The following is a 26,832-nucleotide window of genomic DNA, read 5'->3' on the forward strand; positions in this document are numbered from 1 at the left end:
GAAACATCTTAAAGACCTTGTAGTAAGTGGTGGTTTCTTGTACCTTATACCCAAACCATGAACAACAAAAGAAAAAATAGATAAATGAGACCTCCTCTAAATTAAACACTTTTGCACCACACAGGACTTTGTCAAAAGGGTGAAAATGCAGCCACCTCAATGGGAGAAAATATTTGGAAATCATATATTCAATAAAGGTTTAATATCCATAATATATAAAGAGATGCTACAGCTCAACAATAAAAAGACAAACAACCCAACTAAAAAATGGGCAAAAGACTTGAATAGACATTTCTCCAAAAAATAATAAATGACAACAACAAAAAAAAAAACTCATGAAAAAATATTCAACATCACTAGTGATTAGGGAAATGCAAATCAAAGCGGCAATATCATTTCACACCTATTAGGCCATTATTAAAAAGACAGAACTACAAATGTTGGAGAGGATGTGGAGAGATAGGAACACTTATTCACTGTTTGTGGGAATGTAGAATGGTACAGCCACTGTGGAGGACTGTGTGGCAGTTCTGAAAAAAGTTAAATATAGACGTGCCACATGACCCTGCAATACCACTACTGGGTGTATACCCAGAAGAGCTAAGAGCATTGACATGAACCTACACCTATGTTCATGAGGGAGGTGTTCATGTTTGCTCAAAATTGGAACAACCCATGTGTCCATCAACTGATGAATGGATAACAAACTATGGTATGTACGCTTGATGTAATATTATGCAGCTGTCAGAATAAATGAAGTCATAATGCATATGACAACATGGATAAACCTGGAGGACATTATGTTGAGTGATGTAAGCCAGACCCAAAAGGACAAATACTAAATGACTGCGCTATTATGAACTAAATATATTGTATAAACTCATAGAGTTAATAATTTGATTATGGGTCATCAGAAAATAGAATGAGGTTAGAGAATGGAAAACTGAAGCAACTTGTGCAGAATTACTAAAAAGGATCTTTGGAAATGAATAGTAAAGGTGAAAGCACATAATAATGTTTGTAACTAGCAGTACTATTATATGGGCATTATAGTGGTTGAAAGGTAAAGCCTAAGATCATGTATATTATTAAAAAGAAAGCTAAAAAATGTAACATGAAACTGTACAGCACAGTAAAACTGCATGTGAAATATGACTATGGGTAAAATTGTTATATAAGACTATTTTTCTTTGAAACTGAACTAATATATCTTAATACAAGATATTAATATCAGACAAAAAGCCCATTATGCTAAGTGAAAGAAATCAAACACAAAGTTCTATGTTGTCGGCGGGGGGTCACGCCGCCAGCATGGATGTTGGTTTCGCTTTCTCCGCGCCACCGCCGCGGTAGCCACGGGAAGCCTTCCTCACACCGCCTTCGCGAGCCGCGGGCTGTCGACACACCTCACCAGCCATGCGCCGGGGACTGCTGGCCGGGGCTGCTAGTCAGCGAAGGGGGACCGCGCTACAGACTCACGCAAGCCACTGGCCAGACAGCTTTATTGGCAGAAGCGGGGCAGCCAGTGCGCACGGGGTCACGCGCCATCTGCAAGCGAGTCCGGGGAAGGGGTAGTAGACGGGAGTTATATAGGGTGAATGCGGAAACATTATCTGATTGGTTGGGACAGCAATATGTCTATATGTGGTAACTATAAATTTACTAGACAAAATGGCGGAAGGAGAGGAAATGGCAGCGCAGCGCATGCGCACTGTCCTCGCCCCGTGACTCAGCGCTTTGAAGACCATCCCTGAGTTTACTCAAGGGCATGTGGGGGCTAGAGTTTACTCATAGTCCCGTGTCTTGTAGCGCAAGTCTCATGGCTTGGACGGCTGCACTGTTGGGCCTTCCCTCACTGCATATTGTATGATTCCATTTTATGAAATGTAAATATAAATCAATTTATGAAGGTGAAATAGATTAGTGGTTATGTAAGGCTAGGGAAGGATAGAAAGGTTGAAAGATGACTGCTAAGGGGTATGGAGTTTTTCTTTTTGGAGTAATGAAATTGTTCTAAAATTTTTCGTGGTGATGAATACACAACATTGTGATTATACTAAAAGTCATTGATAATACACTTTGGATAGATCATAAGGAATGTGAATATATCTCAATAAAACTGCATTAAGGGAAGTGAATGTAGCACAAGAAGGTGAGCACCTGCTTCCCATGTATGAGGTCCTGGGTTCAATTCCTGGACCCAGTACTTCAAAAAACAAACAAACAAAAAGAAAACCACACACACACACAAAACAACAAGAACAAATTGCTTTAAAAATAAATAAATGCTCTAATAATGATTGATGTAATGAATGTACAACTATGTGATTATGCCACATACCACTGATTATATACTTTCGATGAATTTTATGCTATATTAATATGTATCAATAAAATTGATTTGTTTTTTAAAAAAATCCCTGTGAGGATAAGTTGGATGAGTACCTGGTGAACACCCACATCTGTGAGAACCTATTTTTTGATGAATTAAACTGATTTCTTTTTTGCTCTTCTTGACAGTGGTTCTCAAAGTGTGATCCCTGGACCAGTAACATCAGCATCACCTGGGAACTTGTTAGAAATGCAGATTTATGGGCCCCACCTCTGACCTACAGAATCAGAAACTTGGTAATGATATGGGAAGGCAGCAATGATTCTTTTAATAAACACTCCAGGTGATTCTGATGCCTGCTAAAGTTTGAGAACCACTGTGCTGAAGGTCCAGATCTCTCTTTTATTTCCTCCTACAAAGTAAGGAAGTCAAAGTCAAGAAAGACTAATAAGGAAGACCCAAGGTCAATTTCAAGGGGAAAAAAGTGGAGGAGCTTATATGTCCACAAGTAAGTGTATAATACAGACTGCAGAGAAGAAAAACATGGCCCAAGAGTGAGGAGGGGTGAGTTTAAAACCTACCTGAAGGTGTGGGTGGTGGGGAGATATATGGGAGCCCTATAAGTTGTTATGCATGTTTGTTTTGAAAATTCACAAACACTTATTGTTTATGTAAGCTCATGTATGAATGATAAATTTCAATTAAAAAGTTAAACAAAAAACAACAACAACAAAACCCTGAAGATCTCTCCAGAACAGGAAATAAATTCACTGACATTGAGACTCATCTCAGAAGTAATGCCTTAGTAGGTATCAGAAGAATGGGCCCAAATGAAGCACTTCACTGTTTAGCAAATAGCCAGAGAACCTCTGGCCCTCACATTAAGTGAGTTAAAACACAAGTCTCTTACCTATATACCATTTATTAGTTTCCTAGCTGTAAACCAAATTCCATACAACGGGTTGGCATAAACAATGGGAATTTATTGGCTCATAGTTTTGGGGTTAGAAGTCCAAACGAGGGGTCAGCAAGGCGATGCTTTCTCTGGGAGGACTGTGGTGGCCTGAGGCTGGCTGCTGGCCGCCCTTGTCCTTGGCTTTTTGTCACACGGCGGTGTACACAGCAGCATCCTCTTTCTCTTCCAGATCCCACTGGCTTCTAGCTTCTTGCTTCCCATGGTTTCTCCTGTGCACAATTTCCTTTGCTTATAAAGACGTCGGTCATAATTGATTAAGGCTTCCCTCATTCAGTCTGGGCACCCTTAACTAATGACATCTTCAAAGGTCATTTACAAATGGGATCACACCCACAGGACCAGGAGTTAGGACCCGAGCATGCCTTTTGTGGGGCTCATTATTCAATTCCCAAAACACCACTTGAGGTCATTTTTATTTTCTGGCTTCTCAGTAGTTCACCGGCATCAGCATCTCCTGAAGAGCTCTTTGAAACACAGACTGAGGACCTCCCTACACCACTGTCACCAAGTTACTGATTCAATAGATCTGGAGTGGGCTGGGAAATCTGTATTTCCAACACGTTCCTAGTGATGGTGACGCTTCTGGTCCAGGGCCCTCACTTTGAAAACTGCTGGCCCTCCCTAACAGTGCTGAATTCTCTTCCCCTCTGGACAGTGTTCTTGAATTAAGTGGCTATTGGATTTTACCTAAAAGCTGATGATGGATTGGTAAGTGAGGAGATGTGTACACAAAGCTTTCATGTAGATAGTACCATCCCTGCAAAGTAAAGACCCAGTTTAATCAGAGCCATATTTGTCGTGTTACATAAGAATTTTCATTTACTCTGCTGCATCTCCTTTTACTCTGAAGAGACTTTTACTGCTGACAGTTTTAAAAGCAGAATTTTTGTAATTAGAGAATACTATATAAGCACAATAAATGTTGGCTTACATAAAATGCTTTTCTAGAATTCAAAATATATACTGGCATCAACCTACAAATAGCCCAAAAACAAATATGCAATTTATAATATATTCAGTAATATTCTAATATACTATTTCCAGCATCTCATTCAGGAAAGAGCTGATCTTTCTCTGTGAGGAGATCCAAGATTCCTATTCCTGAAATGACCCAAATGCAACAGAGTAGTCAAAATAATGTGTTTCCTTCATTCTGCTCCTAACTACTTAAATAACCAAATAGCATTCATGAAGTTTGCAGATAGGGCATCAAGCTGGGAGAGAGTTATCCTAAAGGAAAAGGAAAAAAATTAAATACAGCATGACTTTGATAATTTGGAGCAAAGGGAAGAAAATATAACAAACATGATCAAAGCAAAGTATTACATTTAAAAGAAAATCCAAACAGCACACTTAAAAGGAAGTTCAATGCACTTGCAAGTTTGTCATTTATTCAACAAATAATTATTGAGTGCCTACTATGTGCCAGTATCTGGCAAAGAAGTAGTGAACAAAATAGACATTGTCCTTCATTCATGGAACTCGCAGATAAGAGAGGAGAGAGGCATCAAACAAGTAAATAAAGAAATAAAAACTCGAGTTCCAATTGTGATAAGTGCTTTGAAGGAAATGAGCAGAGTAATGTGATAAAGAACAACCTGGTATGTGAGAGAAGGAACTATTTAGGTAGAGTGGTAGGGAAGTAGGGAAGCCTCTGTCAGGTGGTGGTGTGAGCTAGAACTTAAAAGATGAGAAACTGTCAGCTTTGGGAAGCATAAGAAGACTGTCCCAGACAGGGAAGACTATTTCAGGAAGAGGGAATAACCTGTGGTAATGCCCTGGGTTGGAAAGGTCTTGGTGGCTTCTAGAAACTGAAAGAAAAGATAGTGAATCTTGAGAATAGTGAACTAAGAGAGAGTGGAGACAGAGGTGAAGTGGGAGAGAAGCCATCCAGGGTTAAATATACGTCTGAAGCATAAAAACATTTTAAAGTAGGAGTTAATGAAATCTTTCTGTTAAGTGCCAGGTAGTAAACATTGTTGGTTTTAACAGACATGAAGGTTTCTGCTGCAACCACTCATCTCTGTGGTTGTAACAAGAAGGCAGCCGTAGACTATATTTAAATGAATGCATGTGGGTGCGTTCCAATAAAACTTTATTTACAAAAATAGACAGCATGGTAGATTTGGCTTGCGAGTCAAAGTCTTTCAATTGTCAATGCCTGAAAGAATAAAAGTTGGCATGATTCTGTGCTAGGAAACATAGTAGGAGCAAGAAATTCATCTTCCAAATGGATCAGCTTTAGTCAGACCATCATTGAATAAAATGTCTTCCTTGGGTTCCAAACTTGTGGGAATATGATAAAACATGCATAGCTTCTGAAAGATTGATGATGATAGCTTTGAAAAACTCTGGCCAGGACAGAGAAGAGGTAATAAAATAGTTTTCAGTTGTTTGGAGTGTTATTTTGCTGAGGATGCATCTGTTTTACATTTTCACTGGGTAGAAAGATGTGAAAAACAAAGGGAAGAGAAAAGTAGAAAGGAAACGGATTTGTAAGAATATAATATTGCTGTAAATAATGGTCCCCACTGGCTTCCCTCCCTTCCTAAGTGACAGACCAGTTTATCCAGAGGTAAAAGAACATTTTTTGTGTGTTTTTTTTAATGTATGTAGAAATTTTAGTTTTTAAAATAATTTTTAATTTGTCTTTTTTAAAAGATACCTAGATCACAAAAAATGTTACATTAAAAAATACCATATACCCCACACCACACCCCCACCCCACTCCTCCCACATCAACAACCTCTTTTATCATTGTAGCATTCATTGCATTTGGTGAATACATTTTGAAACCCTGATGCACCCCATGGATTATAGTTTACATTGTAGTTTACATTTTCTCCCAGTATGCTGGGGTTGGTGTATTCTCAGGAGACTTGAATCTCTGGACTGGGCATGTGCCAACTGGGCCCTGAGCCTCAGCAGATTTGCAACTCCTACTCTCCGGTTCATTGGACTTACCCAGGTCAGCTAACAGGAGGTGAAGATTGTCAACCACTATACCAGGGAACCGAGAGGGCCTACATCTCCAAGCAGGAGAATCGCGTCCATCAACCATGTGGGATTTAAGCCCCCTCTCGATTTAGAGGTGGAGTGGATATCACCATCCCAGGGTTCACAGGATGGAGGAATAAAATACGGATTTAGAGGTGCAGTGGACATCACCATCCCAGGGTTCACAGGATGGAGGAATAAAATACGGATTTAGAGGTGGAGTGGACATCACCATCCCAGGGTTCACAGGATGGAGGAATAAAATACAGATTAGAGTAGATTTACTGGTATTCTACTACAGAACTACTGTGATTCTAGCAATGGAAGAAAAGAATGTTTTAACATGTCTTAAATATACTACTATTTAAAGGAATGCCATGTTGTGTGCTTTTCTCAAGTGAATAGTTGCCCCCATAATTTATCCTCTTTTAAACAATACATTTTCCTTTTTTATAAAAAGCTACCGTGCATTGATCAATTACTCTTTGCCAAGTATGTTTTAGCCCTTTCTCTGCATTTTCTCATTTACACCTCACAATACTCCTATGAGGTCAACACTATTGTCATGCTCATTTTATTGAAAAATATGTCAATGCCATCATTATCTTCATTTCATAGAAAAGTTAGATTTAAAGATATTAACTAATTTGCTCAAACCCAAATAGCTAATAAATGGTAGGCCTAATAATTTGTTTCAAGTGAAGCACATTAGGGGAGGAACATTTGCATTTACACTTCATTTTAAAAGCTCTGCATTATGTAAGATCTCTACTATTTTATACAAAGGGTAAGGTCAGAAGGAATGTTTTTTTCTTTTTAGGAGGTACTGGGGATTGAACTCAGGAGCTTGCACATGGGAAGTAGGTGATCAACCACTTGAGCTACATCTGCACCAAGGAATGTACTTTTGACTACAACAATCTTAACTTATCCACAGCTCTGGAAACATCTCCAGGAGATTAAAATTTTTATTTATTGTCTATGTATGTAAGAGTATAAAATGAAGAATGTCAACTCTTATAATATTCTAAAATGTATATTTATTTTCCTAAGATCTCCTAATATCTCTTGTATTCTTTAGGGTTTTAAATTTCATTAAATATAGGAAGCATAGTTGTTTTATCATCTGTATCTGATGATTCCAGTATCTCAGGTCTTTGTAGTATGTTTTTGTTGTGTATTATTCTGTTGTTCTCACTCTTTTCTTATTTTCTTAGTTGTTGTTTTTTTTCACTAAAAACTACTCATTTTCTTCAAAAAATTAATTGGGAGTCCAGAAGTCCAAAATCAAGGTATCAGCAAGGGTATCTCCAAAGTCTTTAGCCTTCTGGTGCTGGCTTGCAGCAATCCTCGGGGTTCTCTCTTGTGTCTGCTCTTCCGGATTCTGCTGACTTTGGGTTTATTCCCGCCTGGCCTTCTCTGACTTCTCTTTACAAGGTTTTCAGTAAAACAGATTAAGCGCCACCCTAATGAGGCTGGGCAACACCTTAACTAAAGATAACATCTTCAAAAGGTCCTATTTACAAAGGGTTCACACCCACAGGACTGTAGATTAAGATAAAAAATATGACTTGTCCGGGCACATAATTCAATCTATCACAAATATTTTATAGCATTTGCATGTAGATTATAATACCTGTGGATTTCATTTCTGTATGATGTCCTACCCTGCTCATCCAATTTGCCCAATGCCGATTGTACATAAAAAATAGGAAATGCCTTGGGCTCCCCCTTTTTCATGAAAAGCTATTCCACAATGGTAAGAATAGGTCACGGTGAAGACCTCTGCAAACTCTTCCTTCCTGCCTTAATTTCAGTTAATTAGCCTGGTTTGAGCTTTCTTTGTGCTGTAAAAATTTTGAGGTATGTTTCTAAGTCACTCCATCCTAAGTGGCTTCATAATCACCTCATCCCTCAAGGTATGGCTTAGTGTCCAAGATGACTTGCTGACTCTGGGAAAAAGAAATAGACCAATCAAGTCAATTGTCAAAGGTAGCCTCTGCTCAGGACCTAGTGATTATGTCTTCATTTCAGCATAGTTCATTTCAGTGAGTTCATTGTACAGCTATTAAGTAGTGGATCCACACTGATGAATAAGCCAGTGCCTTTGATCAAAGGAGAGATCTAACTGGGGATAAAGACTTAAACCCAAAAGGCTATGGCATAATAAGGAATGAGAGAAATATGAAGTGTGAGGCATAGGAAAAATACTATGGAGAACTAGAGGAGTAGGTAATTTGATCTGGGAGACAGAGGAGTTTTCACAAAATGGGAAGGGGTTAAGGCAGAGGTATCTGAGGCAGGGAGTTCTCTATAAGCAGAGGTGTGGAGTGGAAGTTACAAAGTATAAGACAGGTCTCAGGAAAGTCTGGTTCATATGCTCAGAAAGTAACATCTATAAGGAGATGTGGACAAGGTAATGCTGAGAAGATAGGTTGGGACCCAACTGTGGAGGGTCTTGAGAGCCAGGCTGAGGAGTCTGGACAGAATTGTGAAGGTTACAGAGAGCATGACGTTTTGTGGAGAGTGATAGGATCAGAGTCCTGGTTTCTGACGATTTTCTAGCTCACTTTTGTAGAATGCATTGGGACCAGAAGGAAGGGGAGAAAGAAACTTTGTTAGAAAGTCGTTATATCAGCCCAGGGAAGACTATTGAGGGTGGGAAGTAGAGAACAGCAGCTGGACTGGAACAAGAGGGCAGCTTTTTCATGGACAAACACTGTTTTCCTTTGACACCTCCATTTTGGATTCTTTGGCAGCATTTTCCCAGGCGAAAAGGACTACCAGCCAAATCTTCCCTGCTACCATCCACCCACGCTTTTTTTTTGGGCAAATGTAACTTGCCTGGGAGCTGCAGAAATGCTACTCTGCACAGCTCTGATGCCAGATTGGAAGAAACACTGCTTTCTGTAAAATTAAGATAAGAGTTCAGCAAGGCCAATCGGCTTCAAAATATGATTTAAACATTATTTTTAAGTTAGTCGAAATGTACTCGATGTCATTCTTTGGGTTTCTGCTTATTACAGTATCTTTCTTCTGTTCTAGAACAGTTCTTATAGCAATATAATGAAAATAACTTTTATTTTTTTTCAACCACAAAGAGGGAACTATGAATTATTCCTCACCCTAGTTTGCTTTCAGTACATACAAAAGCCAGTGCTTGCTCGCCCTAATAGATCAAAGCCTCATAAAGGGCAAGGCAGCTAATCAGAGAGTGCAGCTTCCACTAACAAGACAATGAAATTCTGTGTCCATCATCTTTGGAACTAATAAGAGATAAAGCGGAACTTTACACAAAGTTTCCAAACGAGGTCAGGAAAGCCAGGACACAGAATGAATTTGTAAGCCTGGTCATCATATTTATCTAAGACCATATAATCCAATAACGACTGAGTTTCCTTCTGCACTTTATAGATGGGTAAATGTCATCAAAACGTTTTCTTTCATTTTTTTTTTTTTTACGGCCAGAAAAACTTATATTTAGAATTAGCCAGCTGGACTCAGTTTAGATGATCCCAATTTTGTTGGCAACATCCAAAGCATCATAGCCAGGAGCCAGTTGAACATATGCCTTCTCTCCAGCAGGCCTGATGGGGTGTTGACGTTGGCCACGTCCATGCCATCGAGCTTCTTCACACCTGTCTCATATGGTGCTTGTTGGCCTTGACATCCACAATGAGCACAAGTGTGTTGTCTTCAGTCTTCTTCATGGCCGACTCAGTGGTGAGGGGGAGCTTTGTGATGGCATAGTGGTCAAGCTTGTTTCTTCTGGGCTCGCTTTTCCGAGGATTTTTGGGCTGTATCCTGAGATGCAGTGTCTTAGACCGCCAGAAGGTGGGTGACATGCGGATCTTTTTTGTGTGTGGCTGTGGACGCCTTTCAGTACTGCCTTCTTGGCTTTCAGGCTTTTGCTTTTGCTTCAGTTTTGTGAGGGGCGGATGTCTTCCTTTCGGTGCCATCTTCATGAAAAGGGTCCAATACATTTTCAATAGACCAAAGACTTAAACATTTTACTTTGGAAAAATATTTTTTCCAAAAAACAACACCTGATTTTTGACATGGGAGTGAAAAGAAAATGTTTCTTAGATGAAGTGATATTTGAAATGACTACTGAAGGATATAGAACCTTTTAACTGTCAGATGCATAGACATTTTGTAAGAATGGGTTGACTTAAATCAATTATACCCTACTGATCCAACTTTTCCCGTTTTCCAATATTTATGGCCCCAACAGAGTAATTAATGAAGCCTAATTTTATCTAATGCATTCTCTTTATCAGGCATCATGCTAAGTGCTGAGATTAAGAAGATGAATAAAACATTGGACCTGCCCTCAAGGAGCTCTCACCCTTCACAAAGTCCAACTGTTGCTTAATTGAATTATAATAAATAAAACACAAGAATCATTATAAATTGACCCTGAGTTTCAGTTGGAAGCTCTGCATAAAGTTGTTTTTTTTTATTTATTTTGTCTCCCCCCCAACACACACGTTGTTGTTTGTGCTCACTCTCTGCTCTCTGTGTCCATTCGTTGAGCACTCTCTGTGTCTGCTTGTCTTCTCCTTAGGAGGCACTGGAAATCAAACCCAGGACCTCTAATATAGGAGGGAGGTGCTCAGTTGCTTGAGCTACCTCTGTTCCCTGCTTTGTTGTGTCTCTCATTGTGTTTCCTCTTTGTGTCTCCTTGTTGCATCACTGTGTTGCATTAGCTCATTGCGCCAGCTTGCTTTCTTGCTCGTCTTCTCTTGGAGGCATCGGGAAACAAACCCAGGACCTCCCGTGTGGTAGGCAGGCTCCCAAATGCTTAAGCCACATCCACTTCCCCATAAAGTTTTGCTTCACAGCAATTTTCTCAGTAAAAGAAAATCAAGTGACCTAAGATACAGAGAAGACAGGTTTTCCAGGTTAGTATGTACCTGCAAAAAACAAACTGAATCCAATAAACTTTCACAATAACTGGACCATCAAACATAGTAATACTGTTTGCAAACTGAAAACTAAATCCAAACCAAACCAAACACACACACACACAAACTTGGTTAGTGTTTATGTTATAGCACATCTATAAAGTAGAATAGGCAAAAATAAAAATATATTTGGAGTCCCAGCTTGAACCCAAACAGTGTTAATATCTGGAATTTTTGGCCTGTGTCCTTTACACAAGAGACCAAGAGACTTCCATTTTAAGAGAAGAGAGAATTCAACACATGACCTTGGTTCAATAATGGTGTTCCAGTGTTGCAAAGAGGAGAGCATATGGCACTCAACATTCGTCACAAGTCCCTCGGCTGGGCTGGGCTGGAGATTTCAAATTTAAAATACAGGAAAGAGCAATTTTTACTAAAAACACCATAATAATAGGCACTGCACTGCAGGGAAGCACTGCTTTGGGATCCATGTCAAAAATGCAACACAAAATGGAGAGAAAGGACATTCTCCCTACTTTTGCACCATATATGGTATGACTTTGACTCATCAAAGTTTCAGAGATGGTAGCGCCCTTTTGCTCCATTGCTGGCGTCCAGGAGGGAGAGGGGCCACACTTCACACCAGGAGAGCCTGACTGTGGGCAACTTCAGCACCAAACGATGCTGGAAAATAAAAGGAAGAAACTAGGTGATTAATAGATGATATGTGAAACATGAACATACACAAGCACAAGATACAGACCCCTCGGTATACAGAGTATTTTGCAGGAAGATATGATTTCACATAGCAGGTGAGGATTAAGAACTGAGAAATATGCCTACTCCCTGATGCTGAGACTGGACCACAAAAACACAGATTACTCAGACATTAGCTCATATCATTTAGAAAATACTCTGAATTACTCTCTAAAAGGAAATGCGCTCACTTATCTGAAATTTAGTAATTTCAACAACTTCTTTCCCATCTGTGGCATCTCTGGTCATGTACCTATATTTTAAACTGTATTACATTCATAATGCTGAAAGTAAGTGAGGGGAAAAAGTACAGAAGAAAATTAAGAATATAAGGGAATCGGATTTGTTCAACAGGAAAACTCTGCTGTAACCTTCTGAGAACCAGTAACACTGAAAAAGGAACAAGGATAAAAAATATTTGAAAATTATATAAAAAGTAAATTGAAATTTAGTCTGGAGGAATATCCTTATAGGATGTCTGGTCAGAGACTTCTGGGCTGGTTTCCATTCCTCATTTAAAGATTTTTGCAAAAGTTTGGTCCTCAAGAGAAGATCTAAAAGAGAACTCATTTTAAAGGATCTCCATGAAAATGCTTAGAACGGGTTTCCCTGACCTATGCTAGATCAAAACTGACTGCAGATGGAAAAGTATGTCTCCCATTGTACTTTTAATGGCCCTCAAAAATAATTAAAAGTAGAATAGGGAAAAAAACATTCACAAACTTATTTGGTCAGTACATTCTTTGAGAGATTTTTGGAATTGGAAACCCTCTTCTTGTTTTACAACAGGTCTTCTCAATCTACCTAGCGCTCTATCAGATTAAATCTTCGCATGCATCAGTTTCATTACGTCAGCTTAAAATCACTAAATAAATAAATAAATATAAATAAATAAATTCCATAGGTAATGTTGGGGGTAGGGCAAGCAGAGAGTAGCAAATTCATAGCATAACAGCTGTAACTGAAATGTATCACACACTGAGGGCCTGTCTCCCTTCTAAACACTAAGCATTTACTCATTCGATACTCAAAAAATCCCTGAGATAGATGGGTTTTTTTTTTTTACCCCATTTTAATAAGTTTAAGAAACTTGTTAATTAAGATTATCCAGCTGACCTTTCAATTCAGGCAGATGGACTCTAGAGCCCTCTCACTCTTAGCCACTAACTACATCTAAATCCTAGAGCTCAAAAGGCCTTCAGGAGCTGGCGGCGGACTCGCCCCAGTGGTTAAGGCGTCCGTCTACCACATGGGAGGTCCGCGGTTCAAACCCCGGGCCTTCTTGACGCATGTGGAGCTGGCCCATGCGCAGTGCTGATGCGCACAAGGAGTGCCCTACCACACAGGGGTGTCCCCCTCATAGGGAAGCCCCACACGCAAGGAGTGAGCCCCCTAAGGAGAGCCGCCCAGCGCGAAAGAAAGTGCAGCCTGCCCAGGAATGGCGCCGCACACTTGGAGAGCTGCCACAAAATGACGCAACAAAAAGAAACACAGATTCCCGTGCCACTGACAACAACAGAAGTGGACAAAGAAGACGATGCAGCAAATAGACACAGAGAACAGACAACCGAAGTGGGGGGGAGGGGAGAATAATAAATAAATAAATAAATAAATCTTTAAAAAAAAGGCCTTCGGGGGAGTGGATGTAGCTCAAGTGGTAGAGCATCTGCTTCCTGTGTACGAGGTCTTGGGTTCAATTCCAAGTACCTAAAAAAAAACAAATAAAAGCCCTCAGGGGTGCTAAAAGAAAAATGGGCTTCATGTTAATATTGTGCTTGATCTCTGAGAAGTCAGAGGTCAGAAGGAAGGGGAAGGTTCTCTGACTTCATGGTGGCATTCCAGCCTCCCACAGTCTAGTAAGAACTCTTTCCTATCTTTTCACTCACTATCCCCTCAATCCCTCCAATCTAGCTAAACCTTCTTACCTTTTTTTTTTAAAGATTTATTTTATTTATTTCTCTCCCCTCCCCCCCCCCAGTTGTCTGTTCTGTGTGTCTATTTGCTGCATCTTCTTCTTTGTCTGCTTCTGTTGTTGTCAGCGGCTTAGGAATCTGTGTTTCTTTTTGTTGCGTTATCTTGTTGTGTCAGCTCTCCATGTGGGCGGCACCATTCTTAGGCAGGCTGCACCTTCTTTCGCGTTGGGCGGCTCTCCTTACGGGGTGCAATCCTTGTGCGAGGGGCTCCCGTACGCGGTGGACACCCCTGCGTGGCAGGGCACTCCTTGTGCGCATCAGCACTGAGCATGGGCCAGCTCCACACGGGTCAAGGAGGTCCAGGGTTTGAACCATGGACCTCCCATGTGGTAGACGGACGCCCTAACCACTGGGCCAAGTCCCCTTCTTACCTTTTGAAATGACATTCTTCCTATATTCTTATCTTTCAAATGTTATCTTAGGCCACGAAGGACAGCTGACCACTTTGTGCATTGGGAGGGACACTGGATTTCTATAATGCTTGGTGTCCATGCCAGCAGTCTGATATCATTACTCACTGCTTAGCAGGGGTCCCTTCTGATATGTTTTTCTCATCTCCATCTCCATTCTAAACTTTAATTCCACCAGAAAGTAAAGTCTAATGACAGTTCACATTCCAGAAACATTTTATTGACTGTAAGGAATACAACTACCAAATGTTCAACAGATAGTGGCCTTTGTTTTTATTTAAAGAACATTCTGGGCTTGATAAAATAATGCAGGAAAACAAATAAATATACATATTGAAATGGGCTTTCCTAAAATTGCCTTGGACAATTACCACAAGGTTGAAAGATCCACAGGAAATGTGTTTTATTGATCAAGGTCTCTGTTTCCTCTAGTGATTTCTAACACACACATTTCCAATTTACAGGTTTTCCTTAAAAATTTTTAAAAATTATTTTGATTTGTATTTTTCCCTTAATATCAACACAAAACATCTGCTCCCTGTGCTAGAAGAGAAACTTGTTTTCTTCTGGAAATCATCACTTCTCAGACTTTATTGAAATAATGAGGTATTTAATTTCAATTCCTTTGTTATATTGTGCACCTTATTTCATTTCAAGAATTCTTAACATTTGCACCAAATTTAATAAGCACATTAACAATTTTTAAGGCAATTTATAGTGCCCTTTATTGAGGTTATTACAACAAGGGGAAGGGACTGTTACTGAATAAATTTAAATGGTACACTCTCAGAGTTCAACATGTTTTACCATGGAACATAAAACTGATGACTAATTTTGATACTATGTCACCACCTTATTAAGAGAGCTTCAAGCGAATAACCAACCCTTAAGTCTTGATTCAGGACAGGGAGTGCAGGGGTAACCAAGAATGTCACTTCTGTATCAGTTTCCCAGAAAAGGTATTGGGTCAGGAGGAGTGAGGTGGGAGTGGGAGTTTTGGGGGAGATAAACCAAGTCAGAGAGATCTGTTGCTGTTCACAAGAGTTAGTTTACTAAGAAGCAGTGAAATAATAGACAAGATTCCATTTTTTTCCTGGACAGTTGCAAAGTGCTTTGATTCTGCAGTTCCTTTCCCAGCTTAAAACTGTAGAAAGCCTGCTGTGGCCTCCTCAGTAAAGAGTCCCATTAATTCTTGAGTTTAGGCAGGGTACAGCCTAAACTGCCCCTATTTGGAATGCTGCTGCTCTTTTAAATTACTCACTTAATGTGCTTATGATTTGGCTTTCTAGTCAAAATCCTGAAGTCTGCGACCAATATGCTAATGACACGTGTGTGAACAATTTATGGCAATAAAAATCACTCACTTTTTCTGCCTCCAAAAAAGAGAAAAAAGTTTTAATTCATGAAATAAAAGAGGTCAAATAAAAAATATAAAGATTTATCAGAAAGAAACTAATCAGGCTCTTTATAGTTGGTGAAGAACGGTGACTAATGCAGCCATCTTGCCAGTGGCTTCCATCCTGACCACAAAGGCTGTTGAAGGACACAGGTGGGTCCACCGAGAGGCTGAACTAGGGTCCAGTCCTGTACTCTGGTTATCGAACCTTGTATCCAAAGAGCCTAGAACAGGTTTGAGGCTGAAAATGGGTTGTTAAATTTATATAAAACAGGATTGAGAACAAATGAAATTTTGTTTGGTCTCATCTACTCCTGAATGAAAACGGAGCCACAATTTTAAAAGATATTGGTATAGGTTGGCTATGCTTTTAAATGTTGTTAGGAGGAAGTGTTTTCATTTTCCTTTTAAAACTACAGAATTTATCTATTAAAATTACTATTTCCAGGTAACTCCCTCTTACCTCTTCCCCATATTAAGCAATGATGATGAGCTCTAATTCCATACCAGATGAAATCTTGAAACGTCTCAAGATGCAAATAAAGGGAAATTGTTACATCCAACTACACTGAATGGTCTTGGTATTTAAGATAAAGAACTTGTAAAACTTTTAGATAAGCAATTAGTGGGAACCACCCCTCTATGTGTAAGATAAATGTTAATACTTTGTAAGATAAATCAGTCATCTCTCTATTCCTGAATTACAGTGAAACCTTTGGTCTCAATTCATCTTTGTTATACAATAAGCACAAAAACAAATGTACAAGGTGTTCCTTGTACAATTGGTTTTGTTGGTTTTATCTAACATGCAAACCATTAAACCCTGTCAGCACTCTTTGCATTAGTGGCTCCTGAGTGAGGTTAATTACCGCAGTCAGAGCAAGGCCAGCTACATCACACTGCCTGGTTCCAGTCTGATTCACTTTCTATAATCAATGGAATCAAACAAGCTTTGCAAATATTAGTGGATCGTCATTTATTCATGCTACTTTTGGCAAAACGATATGAGGCTGCAGTTTTTCTCCATTCTTTTGGCATGTAATGATGTATCTCCACAGTCACTCCGGATGGATTGAATTATTTTGATCATATATGGTACTAAGGGCACATGTTCATTTTAGGTTCAACTTAGACTTCCCTGTCTGGAACAGCACACCTCTCTCCATGCTGCCTTCACCCAGCTATCTTTATCTTTGTTATGTTTATTTTCAGAAATATCATTTTAAAATATAATATTTTATAGTAAAATAGTTATTTTTTGTCTTCTTTCCCCATGAGAATGGAAATTCTGTGAGGGCAGGGATTTTGTCTTATTGACTCTATCTGCAGTGCCCATAACTATGCTGGCATGAACCAAGAACATATAGGTTTTTGGTTATGTTGCATAAAAGAATTTAAGAACATACCAGAACAGGCCAGTAGTTCACTAAGATGAGAGAAGAGAACAGAAATGGGAGAAAATAAAAGATTATGTGTCCCAGGTAAACTTGTGGGCTGATCCAGGCAGAAAGAGAGTGAGCATGTGCAGTTGCTTTTTAAATCATTAATTACCCCTCCCCTTATTAGTGTTTGGGGGAGGGGTCCCAGCTGTTCACTGTTTTGATTGGTTACCCCACTCAGCAATTGGGGGGGGCCATAAGGCCCCTTGAGAATACTGGGGACTTTTCCTGGACTCCGGATGAAATCCGATTCCAAATGGGGAATTTCTCGAGAGTCTTCCAGCTGCCTTTTGGTGGGGGTCTTTCCCTGAGGGCGTTCCAGGTGGGTTCCACGGCCACATGTTTCATGACATGGTTTTCTGCCAGGTCCCAGATTCATCTCATTCCCTAAATTAGCCTGACTCGGTAGGTGTTCCATAATTATTTATTGAGTGAACTTATATATTGGTTTACCACTTTGAAAAACCAGGTGGCTAAAAAAAGTTTTCAACAGGGTCGATCTACCATAATTATTCACAGAGTCACTTATTTATAGCAGTTTTCACAGATAGAAAAAATGCACTGGAAATTTGGTGTTTTACAATGCCTCTGGTTCCTGGGAACGCCTTAGTAACATATCAAAGTTTTGTGGTACCATTATCTAGGAATGCAATTGAACAGATTCTGGAATTATATTCACAAGACACAGGAGGCTAATGTGGACTGATTTCCAAGAATAATATCAAGAACGTACAACCTGTTTCAATTCACTCTAGCCCTACTAATGTGGTTTAACTGAATTTAAATTTCTTTAATGCTGAATCTATCTCTCTCTCTTATGCACACACACACACACACATACCACAAAGAAGTGATTTTCTCTTTATTAAGGCAAATAGATACATAGAAATGCCCCATTTCCCTTCTCTTCCTTCCATCCCTCTGGGTGGGAAAAAGAAGACTCTTAGGTGTTCAGAAGTTTCCCGGCTTATCCAGGGACTAGATAGATGTTAACAGCTCATCTTGACCTCTGGCTCAGCTTTGTTAGAACCCTTCCCATCCCAGAAAAAAACAATGGAGACCTGTTGAGCTTGAGAATTTCACCAGGACAGGATTTCAGGTTGCATGATTGATGGAACTTTATAGTAAGTGTAGTCTGTAGCCAGAAATGGAGCCTTTTTTGTATGACCCTGCTTTCCTTCAGGGCTTCTCATGGTTCACTCTACCTCTACTCCCCACACTATGCTATCGGAAAGGAGGTGGGCTTGGCTAACATTGGCTTTATTCTTCCTAAGGCTTGGACAGAGGTGAGGGGAGCTAACTACATTTGACTCAGCAATTTTTTTTTTAGGTACTGGGGGCAGGAGATTGAACTTGATACCTCACATGTGGGAAGCTGGTGCTCAACCACTGAGCCACATTGGCTCCCCTGAGTTGGTTTTCTTGCGTTTTTGCTTGTTGTTTGTTTTTGTTTTTTCAGGAGGAATGGGGAACTGAACCTGGAACTTCCCATGTGGGAGGTGGGTGCTCAACCACTTGAGCCACATACACATCTTAATTTTATAGAAACAAGGTTAGTAAACTAGAACATTCTTCTAGCTGGTTTGGTTGAGCAGTAGAGTCATCTTTTGAATCATGAGCACCTTCACCATCTAAACTGTAAACACATATCAGTGTGGACATGGCTTCTTTCATTCCCAGAGGAAAGCAAACTATCTGAGAAGACAATTCATTTATATGTGCAGGCTGAAATCTGCTTCACCTAATTTATTCTACTCTCCAACAGTACACAAACTGAACTCAAAGAAATACACACAAAGGTGTTCATTGTGAAGGCATTCATTTGTGAAAACAACAGTACACTAAGGCCAGGCCACATGCTGGAAAAAGAGCCCAATTTTGTAATGATGATGTCATCAGCAATATATAACTAAAAGCAGTCACCTAATTTTCTTAGGCCATATCCTCTACACCAGTCATTCTCTGCCAACCAGGGCAATGTCTTACGACATTTTTTTGGTTGTCATAACCAAACTAGATGCTACTGGCATCTGATGGGTAGAGGCCAGGGACGCTGTTAAATATCTTAGAATGCACAGGACAGTCTCCCATAACAAAGAATTATCCAGCCCAAAATGTCAATAGTTAGTAGAGCAGAGGTTGAGAAACCCTATTCTCCACTCCAGGTAGAAATCTAAAGCCTGAAAGGTCGGCATGGTGTTTGGAAGCCTAGGAGCTGAAGTAGAGCCAAACTAAATCTCCTCTATGGCTGGAAGTCTTGAGCATATCCTTAAGATCTTCAGTGTTTCAAATTGTGCCTATAAAATGACCCTGCAGGAACAAAGAGATCACTTCTATTCTTGTATCAATCTACTAGTTACAGAATTAGGAGGGCTACAAATAGCACTGCTTGGCTGATAGGACGAGTGTTTTGGTTGAACCATAAGGGAGAAGAAGTCATGAAAGACTCACCAAATCACAAAGTCAAGTGACATGCCTGTGTTAGGAATTTTTCATTTCCTCGGCTGCTTAAGCAAATACCATGAAATGGGGTGGCTTAAACAATGGGAATAGATTATCTGAAAGTTTTAAGGCTGAGAAAAAGCCCATATCAAGATGTCATCAAGGACTCTTCAAGGTGATGCTTTTTTTCCTGAAGACTGGCATTCTGGGACGGCTGCCAGTGACTCTTGGTCCTCTGTCACATGGCAATGCTGTGGCAGCCTCTCCTGGCCTCTCCGTTCTCTTCCAGGTTCAGATGAATTTCAGCCCCTTTTTCCCTTTGGCTGGCTCTCTCTCTTCACTCTCTCTCTTTCTATGGGTTTTATTCCACTTATAAAGGATTCTAGTAATAGGATGAAGACCCATACTGGGCATTCCTTAACCAAAAGTAACTACATCAAAAGGTCCTACTTACAATGGGTTCACACCCACAGGAATGGGTTAAGTTTAAGAACATGTTTTTCTAGGGGACAAACAGCTTCAAACCACCATAGGAATGTTGGGAAATTAGGGGGCAAAAAAACCAGGTTTTTGAGCAAAGAGGTTTTAGGTGTAATGTAGGCTAGAATTAACACTGGTAGGTTTGATAAGTAGCAGGTATATTTGCAAATTCAGACTGACTTCTTGGATAAGGAGCATGAGAAAGGATGATAGGCAGAGAGATAAGGATCAGGGCTCAGGCAGAGGAGGTGACTGCCTGGCTCCAGTCCCAGCTTTGATTCTAGCTGTGTGAATACAGCAAGTCTCATACCTTCTAGGAGGGAGCCTGTGCTCTGTAAGATTCCCTATAGCTCTAACATTCTCATTCAAGAGTTTCCTCACTACCTGTCCTAGCACACGTGGATGAAGACAATTCTGTAATAGGATGCCAATGAGATAGATTTATTAATTTGCCATTGTATTTGGTAAAGGAAATGAAGAACAAAAGGAAAACATGGAGGTTTGCATAAATGGGAAGATGTTAATTTGAAAATCTCTCATCTACTGCGTATGTCCTCTGAATAAGGTATGGCTATAAAAACTCTTTTTCTTCTTTTTAAAAATTTGTTTAAAGTGAACCCAGGAAGCTCTTTAAAAGTTTATTTCACAGGGTTTACAGTTCTGCCAATATCAGTGAAGTTCCTCACTGCATTCCACACAGGACAGATGGGTCTCCATTAGCTAATATCCTCCCAGGTGGTGCTGACACAGCACATATCTGAATATTCCTCTCTGTGGGAAATAAAAATGTAACTTCTAGCACTGGCAGCCTGCTACTACGACTTCCTTCAGAGCCCTGGTTTTTCAATGATCTAAAGCTAACTTTTCTCTTAGAGAATATATACAAACAAGTGAACTCAAAAGTTCAGTGTAATGCTCTCCTATTGTAGCACTAGTTTTTGTCTCTGTAATAGCTGCCCACTGAGCAAACTGCTGGACTTCCATGTGCTCTGGGCTGGAGATCTATCTGCTGGGCAGGGAATGCCTTGGCTCCAACAGTTACATCTTCAAAAAGGCCACCTGGAAAAGAAAGAAAAGCCCACATTGCTTTACTTATATAACATGATGAAATGGCTGAATGCACATCAAAGCAGAATCAGTTGAATCTGGTCAATAAAGATGCCCACTGATCTAAAAAGAAAAATGACTCTGTTAGTCCAGCTAGACATTGCCATTTTACAGCAGGAGCCAATTAGTCCTTTTTAAATGAACCATATAGCAATTAAAGTGATTCACATGCACTTTAGAGAAAAAGCATAAAGTTTTAATTGACGCTAAAGTTGTACTGCCATGAAGCAATCCAAACCTCATTCCCATTGGTTCCAACTACCGTTCTGAAACTTCTAAAAGCAGAGCTCTGAGTCCTGAAGAGTCACAGGCAATTCTAGTGCCTCATCACTACCAGTAATTACACCGGCCTCTCCTCAGGTCATGCCGATGCTTTAAATCACATTCAATTACTTATATTTATTGTGTTTGTCAGAAGCAATTTATCTTAAAATTAAAACCTAGTGCTTAAAAAATGTTTAATTCATATAGGCCTAGATATAAAATATTAATATTTTCAGACTATCTAATGAGGTCCAGATCAAACACATGTAATTTTACAACAGTTTCAATATGAAGAAAACAAATAAAGTCAATCACAAGGGTTTGGAAAGTTTTAACCTGGAGATAATAATAAATTGGGAATTATGCCATTCTTGGGAGCTAAATATGGATTAGAAATGAAGGCAGGGAAGGATGGGAGGTTTGGGAAACTTGTACTAGGCTTTATTGGCAGGGTGTGGAGGGGTATGGGGAATGAATAAAAGAAGTATAAACATTCTACTCTTGGAGAAATACGGGAAACCTGTCAATACCATTAAAAAAGTTGGTTCTTAAGTCTCAAAATGAAGTCAAAGGAGGCATGTATTTAAAGATCCCTGTTAAGGGGGGAGTGAAAAGGAAGAGTCATGCAGGACTGAAAGCATCTGCTTTATTTTGAGTAATTCAGAAGTTTGTTCCTCTTCATATAGTGCTGGTAAGAAAGGCACCTGCTGAATTTCCATCTCAACTTCCTGCTGAGTTTCTGTATCAACTTCTGCAATGAGAACATCAAGTTGAAGAAGCTAGCAAAAAAGAAAGGTTAATATGCCTAATCAAAATGTAATTATGGACAATTGATACAAACCTCAAGGGCTTATTGTGAAGATTAAATGAGATAATAGTTATGAAAACCTACGTGTTTCTCTTCCCTGCCTCTCAGCTGCTAGTAGATATTAGAAACCTATGACTCTCACATGAGAAGGGGCTGTGTGAGACACTGCTGGGGCCTGCTAGGAATGACCACAGAATTGCAGAGAAGCTGTCCTTTGCCTGGCTGCTGGCTCACTGTGGATAGCAGCCCTGGCAGGTGATGTCCTGCTACTGTATGAACAGTTTACAGGAAACTCACGACATTCCAAAGAAGTCAATGCCACCACTAATATTCAGAAACAGGAGGACGATCGGGCAAAACCAATGATCTCTTTTGAGTTTTGAAAATTGCTACATCATGCAGTATTCCAAACAGGAACTTCTACTCAGAATAACAATAACACTGATAAAAATCACCCTGAAAGTAGTTAAAAACTTTAGATCTGGAGTCATAGAGACTAGTGATTCTCAACTGGGGGCAAATTTGCCCTGCAGGGTACATTTGGCAGTGTCTGGAAAAAATTTTTGGTTGTCACAACTGGGGAGCAGGTGCTATTGGCATTTAGTGGGTAGAGCCCAGAGATTCTGCTAAACATCCTACAATGCCCAGGGCAGTCCCCCCACAACAAAGAACCACCTGCCCTCAAATGGCCGTAGGGCCACTGTGGAGAAATGCTAATCTTAGAACCAGCTCTCTCATTTACTAGCTGTGTGACCTGAACAAGCTGGTTAGCCTCAGTAAGCCTTTCTTTCCTCAGCTGCAAAATGGGAATTATAATAGGACCCACCTGAGACCTGTATGGCATTTTATAGTATATTAAACCTATCTGACTTATTGCCTCCTCAGCATTGTCTCATGATTTAGATACAGCAGGCATTTTTAACTTTGTTTTACAAGAGAAGATGCTGAGAAAAACTGAGTTACCAATCTATGAATTGACAAAGGTGGGATTAGGACCTAGAAGTTTTGATTCCTAATGTACTATAATGTCACAGATGAATAAGATAAAAAGTTTAGGGACTTTTAACCTTTGCTATTACCTCAAATAACAAAAAATTTCTTTCCTTCTGCATGCCTGTGAATATGAACTCAAGATGGAGAACAGCTACATGAAACTGAGCTCATTAAATTAAATAATGCAAAATGGAGCCTCCCCCCACTGAAAAGACAGAAAAAACTTGAAAAGTTGAACCTACTTTTTAGAGTTTTCCCTGGGACATTATGAATTTTTCAGTACTTAATAATAAGAAACTGCAATCATCCTTGGAAATCCTGTACAATACATTTTAGCTTTTCTTTACTTAAAATACTATGAGTTAACATATATTAAATGCTGATTTCGTGTTCCCTACCATTTATCCATGATAGGAAAAATTGCTTTCCCTAACAGTTATTTATCTTAAGAAACAATAATTTTATTTTTTTCCACTGGACTGAGAAAAATCTCTGTATTTCATCTTTAGTTTTATTCTCAGAAGTAAAAGTTTTAAAGCTTTTCAGAGACTATGAGTAGGGTCCACTGTTACCTTTCTGGAATATACAGTCACAAACACATAAATTATTATTAAAAACATGGGAAGAAGGGGCTCTTTCGTATTTGCTGTAAGGCTTGACTCTTCACACTCTGTACACCTTAGAATGGACACCTGGGAAAGGTAAGGGGGAAAGGAAGTTAAGATGTCTGACAATAATATCTCTGTTTTGAGTCATCATCTAAAAACAATCTTCTTAAACCACAATAAGGAAAGCCAGACCAATGTAATATCTGTCCAAATGTTAGTTTTATAATACGTTAATACATATGCAAACATGTTAAACACTTTTAATGTTCTTTTTATCGTAGATAACATTTATATTAGTAACGCTTACTCCTGAACATAGATTTGGGTTTCAATCAATAAAAAGACATTGCTGTCAAGGCAGGCTACATAAGACAAGATTAACATTTTTTAAAAAAGCTACATAAGTGCTAAACGAGACAGACAAAATTGTAAAATACTGGAAAATGTCAGTTTCGTAATACTTGTAGGCTTTTGAAAGGACTCTTCAGAAGTAGGTAGCATAGCCATACATCTGAATTCCTTTAAAAGGGCATTGTGGACTTTAAAAATAAAACTATGCCTTGAAAATACATATTTGTCCAGGTACAACTCTTCAAATTTATGTTCTGAGATGGACTGCCTTTCTGGCATAGGAAAGGAGAGTATTATACTTGCTCTAAAATCTAGTTTCTAGGATCCAAACAAAATAAAATACACAACATAAATATAAAAACAAATGACTTTTTTAAGATTATTTTTCTCCCCTTCTCTCCACCCCCCCGCCCCCTGCCAGTTGTCTGCTCTCTGTGTCCATTTGCTGTGTGTTCTTTTGTGTCCACTTGTATTCTTGTCAGCAGCACCTGGAATCTGTGTCTCTTTTGGTTGGGTCATCTTGCTGCATCAGCTTTCTGGTTATGCAGCCCCACTCCTGGCAGACTGCACCTTTGTTGTGTGGGGTGGCTCTCCTACTGGGCTCACTCCTTGCACATGCGGCTCCCCTATGCAGCGGACACCCCTGTATGGCAGGGCACTCCTTGCGCGCATTGGCACCGCGTGTGGGCCAGCTCATCACATGGGTCAGGAGGCCCTGGGTTTGAACCTTGGACCTCTCATGTGGTAGGCACAAGCTCTATCCATTTTGACCCAAATCTGCTTCCCATAAGATGACTTTTTATAGCATTCGTACAATATATTTGTCATCTTACAATAACATTGGGATTAAATAATTTTTACTAACTCACTAAATCTGCTTTGATCAAGCCCATCTTGATAACACCTGTACTCAATTTTTTGAGCTAGGTAAATAGTATTAGATACTCTTCTCTCTGGACTGGCTGGTTGGCTTCATTCATTCAATTCATCCATATAAGAACCTCCTATATGCCAGTAAGTGTCCCAAAGACCACAATAAGGAAGAACTCTCTTATGGTATTAACCTGTGAGTGGGGAGACAGTCAATTAATGACATGATTTTGATAAAGCAGGATAAGTTTAAGATGGATGCCTAACACATGCTGAGAGAAGAAAGAATATTCTTCTTGCATTATAAAAGGAAAACAGACTTCGGAGGCAGTCCCCTGAAGGAGGTAATTATTACTGTACTTACGAATATTTTGTTGGCAAGGAGAGGCAATAAAACCTGGCATGGAACAGAGTTTGGCACATACTTGTTCCTGCTAAAAGATGCTGGTAGCTAAATGAACTACTAGCCAACAGGAAGGATGGAACAAAGACCAAAGCTGTGAGAAAAGTACAATGAGGGGGAAGATCCTTCCATCTAAAACAACAACAATCCTGTGTGTACTTAATAATCGTGGACAGAAATACTTGGTTAAAGGAACATCACTGTAGCCTTCCAACACCCCATAGTTTCTGCAAAATTTTTTGAGGCACTTCTAAAAGTAGGTGGTGGGGGGGGAAGATGGATGTTGTAAATAAATTTATACCTTCACCTTGTGTTTTCTTTAAGCCATGGGTACAAGCTGATAATTTACATACAAATACAAAGCATGTTGGTTTTCACCTACCTGGGAAACAGTTAAGCTAAGCACAACTTTTTTCTAGTGTACAGGAGGTTAAAAGGTGGCAATGCCACTTCCGGTCTAAGTACTACGAGAGAGATGGGGCGTGAAGAGGGGGGAGAAAGAGAAGAGGACCATTGATGCCTCACCACCTTTAGATGGGGTGAACATATAGGCAAGTGCAACAGTTGCAGATCCCTACCCTTTTCAACAAAGCAGTTAAGTTCTAAACACAGGCTTCTCATCACTCCTTTTAGAATAAGCAGATGTGGAAAGGGATGTTGGCACTGCTATTGTAACTCTATATGAATAAGGAATTCCAACCAATCACTGGAGCTCCAGTTATATAAGGCAAATCCAGTAACTTTGCTAATGATATCAAACTCATGGGTTCAATATTTATATGACAATAGTCTTTAGTTAGATGAGAATAGCTTGTCTCAAACATAAAACATTTGTTAGGACTTAATCCTATGATACCAATATAGAGAGTGTAGATGTTGAAATGCACGATATAAAAACAGTGCTACCACAATAAATACACTACTGCTCATTAATCTAAAGGTCATTTTTCTCATTCCCATGGGGTATCTGCAGGAGGGAACTTGACAGCAGGGAATGGTGGTACTACTGCCACTCAGGACTTGAGTGGTGTTTTCAAAAGCCCCACTGCACTGCCCTGTTGGTGATGGACCTCTGACCAAACACGTTTATTCAGAAACAGTGACTAAAGCTCAGGAGTGAAGAAGGAGAAAGACAATGTTGTGTTTTCTAGATTACTAATTCATTAACATAATTTCAATTTCAGCAGTAAAACTTTTAACAAATAATATTTCGAGCAATCCATGCTCACTCTTATCTTTTGTAAGATTGAGAAGCATGGGAATTGAAGACAACAAAGGTAAGTCCATCCTTAGGATATCAGTACAATTAGAAATTACAGG

General features: G+C 39.6%; 2 protein-coding genes across 2 annotated transcripts in view; both read right to left on the minus strand.

Moving 5' to 3' along the window:
- Positions 1-9,937: 9,937 nt before the first annotated feature.
- LOC101442486 (large ribosomal subunit protein uL23-like) lies at positions 9,938-10,264 on the minus strand. The gene has a single exon (XM_058307638.1). The coding sequence runs from the start codon at positions 10,262-10,264 to the stop codon at positions 9,938-9,940; it is 327 nt and encodes a 108-aa protein (XP_058163621.1).
- Positions 10,265-18,031: 7,767 nt separating this feature from the next.
- The window catches only part of UBE3D (ubiquitin protein ligase E3D), a 188,386-nt gene continuing 179,585 nt past the window's right edge, over positions 18,032-26,832 (minus strand). Inside the window, exon 10 of the mRNA XM_058307084.2 lies at positions 18,032-21,167. Coding sequence (XP_058163067.1) covers positions 21,147-21,167 — 21 coding nt within the window. The 3' untranslated portion in view covers positions 18,032-21,146. The remainder of the gene's footprint in view (positions 21,168-26,832) is intronic.

This window comes from Dasypus novemcinctus, chromosome 11 (genome assembly GCF_030445035.2).
Source record: "Dasypus novemcinctus isolate mDasNov1 chromosome 11, mDasNov1.1.hap2, whole genome shotgun sequence".
NCBI classification, from domain to species: domain Eukaryota; kingdom Metazoa; phylum Chordata; class Mammalia; order Cingulata; family Dasypodidae; genus Dasypus; species Dasypus novemcinctus.